This window comes from Orycteropus afer, unplaced genomic scaffold (genome assembly GCF_000298275.1).
Source record: "Orycteropus afer afer isolate SDZICR_OR568_19922 unplaced genomic scaffold, OryAfe1.0 scaffold00266, whole genome shotgun sequence".
In the NCBI taxonomy this organism is placed as follows: Eukaryota; Metazoa; Chordata; class Mammalia; order Tubulidentata; family Orycteropodidae; genus Orycteropus; species Orycteropus afer.
Genome location: NW_006921853.1, coordinates 3,858,583 through 3,866,952, shown reverse-complemented (window position 1 = coordinate 3,866,952; position 8,370 = coordinate 3,858,583). Strand labels below are relative to the sequence as shown.

At 54.9% G+C, this 8,370-nt stretch overlaps 2 protein-coding genes across 2 annotated transcripts in view; one reads left to right on the top strand and one right to left on the bottom strand.

Moving 5' to 3' along the window:
• SEPTIN1 (septin 1) overlaps positions 1-1,837 on the top strand; it is a 17,403-nt gene extending 15,566 nt beyond the window's left edge. The window contains exons 8-12 of the mRNA XM_007950299.1: positions 681-782; positions 916-1,015; positions 1,260-1,419; positions 1,553-1,643; positions 1,751-1,837. Coding sequence (XP_007948490.1) covers positions 681-782; positions 916-1,015; positions 1,260-1,419; positions 1,553-1,643; positions 1,751-1,837 — 540 coding nt within the window. The remainder of the gene's footprint in view (positions 1-680; positions 783-915; positions 1,016-1,259; positions 1,420-1,552; positions 1,644-1,750) is intronic.
• Positions 1,838-2,433: 596 nt separating this feature from the next.
• MYLPF (myosin light chain, phosphorylatable, fast skeletal muscle) lies at positions 2,434-3,854 on the bottom strand. The gene is made up of 6 exons (XM_007950233.2): positions 3,771-3,854; positions 3,427-3,502; positions 3,127-3,231; positions 2,958-3,036; positions 2,626-2,674; positions 2,434-2,538 (listed from the first exon to the last, which is right to left on the bottom strand). Exons 1-6 carry the CDS (start codon positions 3,804-3,806, stop codon positions 2,434-2,436), a joined length of 450 nt encoding a protein of 149 aa, XP_007948424.2. The 5' UTR covers positions 3,807-3,854.
• Between the last annotated feature and the right edge of the window lie 4,516 nt (positions 3,855-8,370).

Genomic DNA, 8,370 nt, shown 5'->3' with positions numbered 1-8,370 from the left:
GTATCACTATGGAAGTAGATTGCCCAACCTTCCTTCCGAGGAGTGGCTGGTGGGTTTGAACTGCCAGCCTTCTGGTTAGCAGTCAAGTGCTTTAGGTACTGCACAACCTCTGAGCTCTAGTCCATGTAAAACCAAAGGCTCAAACGTGCTCTCAGTCCTGATTTATCTGATCTTAGAGTAACCTTTTTGGAGCATGTCAGGCTAGGCTGTGGGAGAAACTTACTGAGGACGTGGGTAGTAAGCTGCCAGAGGGAGCCTTGTCTCTGTAGGCCTAGAAAAGGATGGGTGTGCAGGCCCCGGGCTAAGGCCTATCTGAAGGCAAGAACATAAGACATAATGATCTCTGACATCTTTTAGACCTGGGATCCTGATGACTGCCCTCACCTCTTCAGAGCCTACTCCCAGTTTCTGTCTCTCCTGGTCCCCTGGTGCCTACCACATCTTAGAATCTCCCCAGGTCTTGTCTTCACTGCCTCAGTTTCTCATCAGCTATGTCTCTGTCTCTCATTGTCTCTGAGATTTTATTTTTGGTCATCCTTTATGTCCAACTGTCACCATCTATCTTTCATGTCTTCCTTCTGTCTGACCACACAGTGTCTCACTGGCCAGACGATGTCTGTCTCTCTTGCTGTCTCTGACTCTGTGCTTCTCACTGTCCCGACATCTCTGTCTCCTCCGAGATCCGTGACCAGCTGAAGCAGGAGGAGATTAACATCTACCAGTTCCCTGACTGTGACTCTGATGAGGATGACGACTTCAAGAGGAAGGACGCGGAGATGAAGGTGAGAGGCAGAGGAGGAAGGGGCAAAGAAGCACAGAGGGCAGCTGTGAGGATGGCGGCCGACAAAGAGGTTTCTGCACCGAGTGTGTGTGTAGGGGGAGGGCGAAGTACAACCCCTTATCCCTGCGCTCTAGGAAAGCATCCCTTTCGCAGTCGTGGGTTCCTGCGACGTCGTGAGGGAAGGTGAGACCCGGCCCGTGAGAGGACGCTGCTACTCCTGGGGTACCGTGGAGGGTGAGTAAGGCCAGGCCGGCGTTTTGAGGCCAGCGGGACGCCAGGCCACTTCCGAGCCAACCGCACCCAACGTGCAAGTTGGGGGGAGGGCTCTGGCCCCGAGGGACCCAGGATCCAAAAGAGGGGATGCTTGGGCTGCAGACTTGGACCCTCCCCGAGGATGGCAGCAGGACTCCCGGCCGGCCCGCCTCTGCCAGGGAGGCTGGACTCGAAGCTCCCTGACGCTCACTGGTCCGCCCCCCAGTGGAGAACCCACATCACTGCGATTTCCTGAACCTGAGACGGATGCTGGTGCAGACACACCTGCAGGACCTGAAGGAGGTGACGCATGATCTGCTCTACGAAGGTTACCGGGCCCGCTGCCTGCAGAGCCTGGCCCGGCCGGGGTCGAGAGCCAGCCGCAGGTCAGAGCCCGAGCCCACAATCTCTGAGCGGCCAAGGCCCCGCCTCCCTAGAACCCGCCTTCAAGACCAGGCCCTGCCCAGACTCTCTCCCCCAGACCTTTCCTGATTCCTGCCCCTCTCCCTCCGTCCCCAGTAAGCTTTCCCGCCAGAGCGCCACAGAGATCCCGCTGCCCATGCTGCCTTTGGCCGAGACGGAGAAGTTGATCCGTGAGAAAGACGAAGAGGTGAGAGCAAACGCCAGGCTTCCCTCCCGACCAAGATTCCAGGCCCTCTGCGAGGTTGCTCTCTGGCCTCGCCGGGTCCCACCGCCTGCAATCTTGCCCCCGCACAGCTGCGCCGCATGCAAGAGATGCTGGAGAAGATGCAGGCCCAGATGCAGCTGAGCCAGGCTCCGAGCGAGCAGTCGGACACACTCTGAGGTCTCCGCCGCGGTCCTCCCTTACCTCAGCTCCGCCTTCACTCCGTCTCTTGCCCAATCCGCGAGCCCTAGCCAGCCCAGAGCCTAATCTCCGAGCCCCAGCGGGTAGACCCGCCCCTGCGCTGACAGTGTAGTTTCTCCCTTTAAGGGCAAACCGGAAGTTGGGCGTCCCGCCTTTGACTCCGCCCCGACTCTGCCACGGCCCATCCTCCAGTTCTCCCTCCGCCCACCTCACAAGCGGGCGTCTCCAGCCCCAGCTAGATGCCTGTCTCCCGCTCCGGGGGGAGTCTCTCGTCACCCGAACTCTATCGCCAATAAAAGCTGAGCTGCCCCGAGGCCACGCGAGTCTTTCTCTCCCAGTGGGACTAAGTGGCGGCTGTAGCTGGTGGAACCGCCCCACGCAGCCTCTAAACCAACTCTTGGTGCTCGACGGCGCTTCAGTTCGCCTTCCGGGACCTACGCCGGGTCCCCCTCACACAAACACACCGAAGGTGCTGCCGATAAGAATCAAAGACCAGTTCAATTTTATTGGGGGTCAGGGTAGCGGTGTCGCACTGGCGAAGGGTGTTGGCCAGTAAAGGCCTAGGATGGTCCCCCTACTCCTGGTCCTTGGCGTCGCCATGCGTGATGACGTAGCAGATGTTCTTGTAGTCTACGTTGCCACCGACGTCGGGGGGGAAGGCTGCCCACATGTTTTTGATCTAGGAAGGACATAGGGGCAGCTCCTACCAGTTGCTTATGCTCCCCTCCCTGTCCCCTTGCTTCTCCCAGGCCTTTGCCCTACTCACCTCCTCGTGGGAGAAGCGGTCACATTGAGTCGTAAGCAGCTCCTCCAGGCTGGTGACATAGAGGGAGTTGAGTCTGGTGTGGATGGTTCCCTTCCACTCCCACCTCATCCTCCTGCCCACCCCAATCTCTCTGAAAACGTTCACTCTAGAGCCCCCATTGACTTCCCAAACGCTCTGGCCTCTGGCTTTGGCCCTTGCATGAAATTTTAATCCTACTAAAGCATCACCTGTTTGCACAGGTCTAATCTCCCTTACTCTTGACAGTCCTTAACTCATGGTAGAGATTTAAGGAGATTTCCTGTGGGAGGGCGGCAGTCAGAGGATCAACTTACAACTGTTTCTTGATAGTACCCTTCCCCTCAGGGTCCAGGACCTTAAAAGCTCCAGTAATGACGTCCTCAGGGTCGGCACCTGGGGGGTCAGAGGGCACAAGAGGCTGAAGCGTCCCCTAAAAGGTCCAGGGAATGCCACCTGGGGTTTGGGCATCGATTCTACTCTCACCCTTGAGCTTCTCCCCGAACATGGTCAGGAAGACCGTGAAGTTGATGGGACCGCTGGCTTCTTTCATCATGGCGTCCAGCTCCTCATTCTTCACGTTGAGACGGCCTGGAGGGGGGAGCATGGGCTGGAGTGAGGTCCTGGGGCCAGAGCCATGCTTCCTTGTAAGTGCAGATCACCCCACCCCTTTTTCAGCCAGGTAGACTGAGGTCCATGGTGGAGCAGACAGGACTGGAACCTAAGGCAGCTGACTTCCCAGGCCTCAGGATGCTTGTGGCTTTACTGGTGGGGTAGGGGGCTCACCCATGGCCGCAAAGGTGTCCCGCAGGTCCTCCTTGTCAATGATGCCATCTCGGTTCTGATCGATTACAGTGAAGGCCTGTGGAAGGTGGGGGATGGGACAGGGCGGGCATGGAGTGGGGCTTAGGTCTCCCAGGGCTGGGGATCAGCCCTCCCATCCTTGGCAGATCAGATTCTGGTCCCCCGCCAGCTGTCCTCTTCCACACCAAGCAAAGAGAGAAGGCAGGAATTCTAAACCCTACCCTTCCCCCCAAACAGGTGCACATTCCAGGGAGAGGGTGTGGGGGAGGGAAGGGAAAGCAGAGGGGTGCCTTTGGTCATCCTTCAGTCTCCCTTCCCTCACTCACCTCCTTGAACTCCTGAATCTGAGTCTGGTCGAACATGGAGAAGACGTTGGAGCTTCCCTCTGCTGCCCTTCTCTTGGCCTTCTTGGGTGCCTGGAGGATGAGGGTTGGGCGAAGGGGTCCATGGGCTAGTCCCTGCCTCACTCTGGGCACAGTGGATTAGATTCAGGGCTCCTGGAGTTCTTGTTAAGCAACTCTTCTGACTCCAGGCCTCCCTCTCCTAGGGACCTCTTTGCTAAGGGAGTTTACTTCAGTTGCATCCTGCAAACTCCCATCTGGGCCCTTGGATGGTGATCCCTCCATTCTACAATCAATGGATTGTAGAACTTCAATGGAACTTCAATGGAGGTTTCCTTCCTTTCTCAGTGCTCTGAGCCTGTTTCTTCTGAGCTCCAGACTCAGAGGACCCTGATCTGTTCATTCATCTTGTCAGATCCTCTCATTCATATCATGGGAATGGGAATCTTTGGCTGATCCCAGAGGGTCTTAGGAAGATGCGGTGCAGGAAAGGATGGAGCAAGCTTTGAGAGGGGCTGGACCCTGTGAGTGGGGTGTCTGGACAGATTTTCCTTGGCTGGGTCCTTTAGGCCTTCACTCTGCCTGTCTGCTCCCCATTAGTGATACCAAGATAGGAAGAAATCTCTTTTCTTCTTGCTGGACTGGGAACCAGGTGTTGTCTCTCAAAGGGTATGAGTGCTGTGAGGTCTGAAGGATCTTGGGCAGGGGCTGGAGAATTCTCACTCACCATGTTTTTGGTCTCCTGGGGACAAGGCAGTGCCTCAGGCTGGAAAGGAGCTGCGAGTCAGTCTGGGCCGGTCCCTCTGGGGTTATATAGTCCTGCCCCAGGGATCCCTTAACATACCGAAGTAACCTTAGCCTTTCGGGTGCCCACCCCAGATACCAAAATAGCCCAGCTCAGGGCCTATCCTTTCTTGGAGGGCCCGCAGCAGCTGGAGCCCGGGGAGGGAGGAGGGAGGTCTTGGGACGTCTGTCTCACTAGGACCTGAGCAGGAGGGATGTTCTTTCTCCCAAATGGGGCTGTAATGTGACAGGGTTCCAGAGGGGACTCAGGCATTGGCATAATTCCGGAAGAGTGATGGACCAGGCCCCCCCTGCAGCCCTGAGTTGTGTGGGCCCAGATTGAAACCCAATAAACATTTATTGAGCACCTAGACTGTCAAGTGCTGGGCTAGGCTTTGTGGGTGTACTTCAGAAAAAAACCTCTCCCCCATCATGGAGGTCACAGTGGAGTGTGTATATGTGTGTGGGTGGTGGGGGTGATGACAGAGCTTAGAAGTGGGAGAGAGAGGCTTGCGGAAGCTTGGGGTTTGGGGAAGGCTCCTACATCTTCCAGGACAGGGGTTTTGTGGGGAAAGATGCAGATCATGGAATCAGTAGGTATGAAGAGACTAGACAGCTTAGAGGCAGAGGGACTGCTCTATGGTCTTTGGCATTGTGCTTCAACTCCCTACAAAGTGGGGATGTAATTCCCATCCCACAACATTGTGGATGTGAACACTTGTGGGAAACAGTTTAGTGAACTATAATTATTATAATTAATAATTAGTCCCTACCCTGGTGAAACTTACCATCTAGCTATGTTGTTGTTGTTGTTTGCTGTCAAGGGGACCTCCACAGTATGGAGGTGACTGGAGCCCAGAAGAATGGAGGGTGGCTCCTGCCTGGAATGGAGAGAGAGAAGCCACTGGCCATCCCAGCCACCCAGAAGGTGGTAATCAGCTAGCTTTCCTCTTGGTGTCTTCGCCTCTCCTACGCTGAGTTTCAGCCTCCACACCAGTATCCAGATAAATGATTCTAGGCTCGCATCCAAGCAGGTCCTTCTCCTGCTTCAGACCTTTCCAAGACTCTCCAAGGTCCCAGCCCTCAGCCTGGCATTCAAGGCCCTCCGATGTCTGTTCTCCAGCCCCTTGATATCCTTTGCTCTAGCCCCCATCAAAAAATGGCAACCTGAACACCTCTGATCTTACACTTCTCTGGGCCTTTACCCATGCTGTACCCCCAGCTTGGTGTGCCCACCCATCTCCCCCTCAGGGGAGATAGTGCCTGAGGAAGCCTGGACAGCCCAGAGTTGGCAAGGATACTCATCTCTTTTTCCCTCTAGGACCTGGTGTCCTGAGGAAGTTGCCTTTTCTCCTCCCCCCTCCTCCAGCCTCATGCCAATGCCTCTAAGACATTTTCTTTTCTGGGCACTGGGGCCTGGCCACCTGTTGTCTCTAAGAAGAGAGAAGGAACCACCTAAACTTAGCAGCCACCCTTGGCCCACACTGGCCCTCTCCCTTTGATCTGCAGCTGCTTTTCCTTATATAGCTACCATGGGGGTCCAGGCCCAGGGAGGAGCCCACTTATTACTGGGAGGGGAGGGAGACCCCGAAGAGAGGAATGGGGAGAAGCCCAGGAAGCTTGAGCCAAGTAGAAAATGGGGAGGTGGACGTGATGGAGGTCAGGAATGGTGTATCTCAGGTACCGAGTGGGGGTTCACAGGATTTGGGTCTGAACAGGGAAGTGCCTCACAGAACTCAGAAGCCAGCGAGCAACTGGCAAGTTGGGAGTTATGTTTCAGAGGTAGACTGCAACTGCAGAATTGTGGACTCTCTGTGGAAATTGGGGTCCTCTAACCTGGAGTCTGGTGGCACAGTGGTTAAAGCATTCAGGTGCGAACCAAAAGTTCAGCAGTTCAAACCCACCAGCCCCTCTGTGAGAAGCATGAGGTAATTTGCTTCTGTAAAGATTTACAGCCTTGGAAACCTTGTTGTTATGTATCCTTGATTTCCCACCCCCCACCCCCACTCGTAGCGGAAGTAGATTGCCTCATCTTCCTTCTGAGGAGTGGCTGGTGGGTTTGAACCGCCAGCCTTCTGGTTAGCTATCAAGTGCCTTAGGCACTATGCTACCAGAGCTCCCTGGAAGCCCTGTAGGGTGGTTCTATTCATAGGGTCACTATGAGTTGGAAACTACTGGATGGTAGTGTTTTTTTTTTTTTTTTTCCTTATTTTTGTAACCCTGGGGCCCAGAGAAGGGGGATAGTGTTTAGGAGCTGGAATGTTAGGTTTAGGTGAGGATTTTGTTTGTGAACTAGGACAGCCTGAGGGGCTTGTGAGATTGGCGTCTGGGTTCTTGGCAGGAAATGAGGAGTACAGAGATGTGGCACTGGGGGGAGGAGCTGATGGGACTGGAGTCCTGGATCTTGGAGAAAAAAAGAAAAAGGAACACAGATATGAGTTCATGGTATTGGGGATTAATGAATTTGGGGTAGGGGATCCCTATGAAAATGAGGCAGGACTCAGTGATGAGGTCTAATGGATGGAGCCCGAAGAGAGGGATTTGGGATTCCTGCAAGAAATGAGGGGTCCAGAGAAATCGGTCGTTTAGAGGATTTGGGGTCTGCAGTTATAGTCTCCTGGGGTTGGAGTGTTGGGATTGGATGGGGGCCAGGCTTGGAGAATTACAGACAGCGTGAAGGCGGACAGTACTGCATCAGGCTTCAGAGCACTTTTTCTCCCCCCCCCCCCTTTAGTGTTCCCTCCTGTCCCCTCCCACCCCTGGTAACTAACAACGAACGTTTCCTTCCACATATAAACCTCTCCTTGACCTTTTACAATGATGAACTAACACAGTATCTGTCCTGTCAGAGCACATACTCTGTATCGCAGCTTAGTGTTCTAGAGACCACAGGAGTGCAGGGCCTCAGCAACTATCTGGGGAAAGTTGGGCCACAGAAGACTCAGAAGGGGAAGCGCGGCACTCTTATTGGCTAAGGCTACGCTAATCCCCCTGGCCCTCACACCCTCTCCGCGCTGTCCCCAACTGTTACCCCCTTTTGCGCTTGTCGCCGGCTGTTACTGACTATCCTAGAGCTGGCACCGCCTGCTGGCAGCACCCTTGCCATTTCGATGCTGCCATTGGCTAAGACAGTTCCCTCCTCTGTTGCTGAAGTGGGAGAACGAGATCATTGGCTGACGAGGCAAATCAATCACAATCTTGGTCCGCCCCCCAGCTGTCATTCCGTCCTGACCATTTTGGGAGACCTAAAGAATTCCTCAGTTCTTCCTATTGACTGCAGATGCTGTCTGTCACCGCCCAACTAGACAATTTTTTTCCCTCCGCCTACTCCTCTTTTCATTGGCTCCCTTCGTACAGTTCCTATCAGCCCGGGGATTCATAGGCTCCGCCTCCTATTCGAGCAGTGCCACCTTCCTCCCTACCCTTCCGCCGTCATTCACTCTTTAGACATCTTTATTGGCTAAGAGGTCCGGGTTCGTGCTTTTCTATTAGATACCGCTTTCGTTCCGCCTTCTTCTTTCTCCTCTCGTTCTCTGATTGGCTTTATCGCCCTCCGCCCTCTCCGTTTCCTTTTTCCAGATTACCCACCCTCTTCCCACCGCCAACCCCACCCACCCTTCCAGCGATTGGCAGAAACCCAGTTCCCTTTCTCCTATTATTCGTCCAAACTCTCTGATGAGGCGGGAGAAAAAAAGGAGCGCGAGGGGACCGTGGCGCGCAGGCGTGAAACGTCTGCATGCTGGCCGCTTGAGTCCGGCACCCGGACGTGTGCGCAGGCGCTAGGTCGGCAGCTCTTCCGAAG

Excerpts from the sequence above, each read along its gene's own strand:
- MYLPF (XM_007950233.2), bottom strand. The coding sequence starts at position 3,806 with ATGTTCGACCAGACTCAGATTCAGGAGTTCAAGGAG. Across the intron at positions 3,232-3,426 it reads GGACACCTTTGCGGCCATGG|GCCGTCTCAACGTGAAGAAT; the intron begins GTGAGCCCCCTA and ends TCCCCCCTCCAG. Across the intron at positions 3,037-3,126 it reads GTTCGGGGAGAAGCTCAAGG|GTGCCGACCCTGAGGACGTC; the intron begins GTGAGAGTAGAA and ends CTGACCCCCCAG.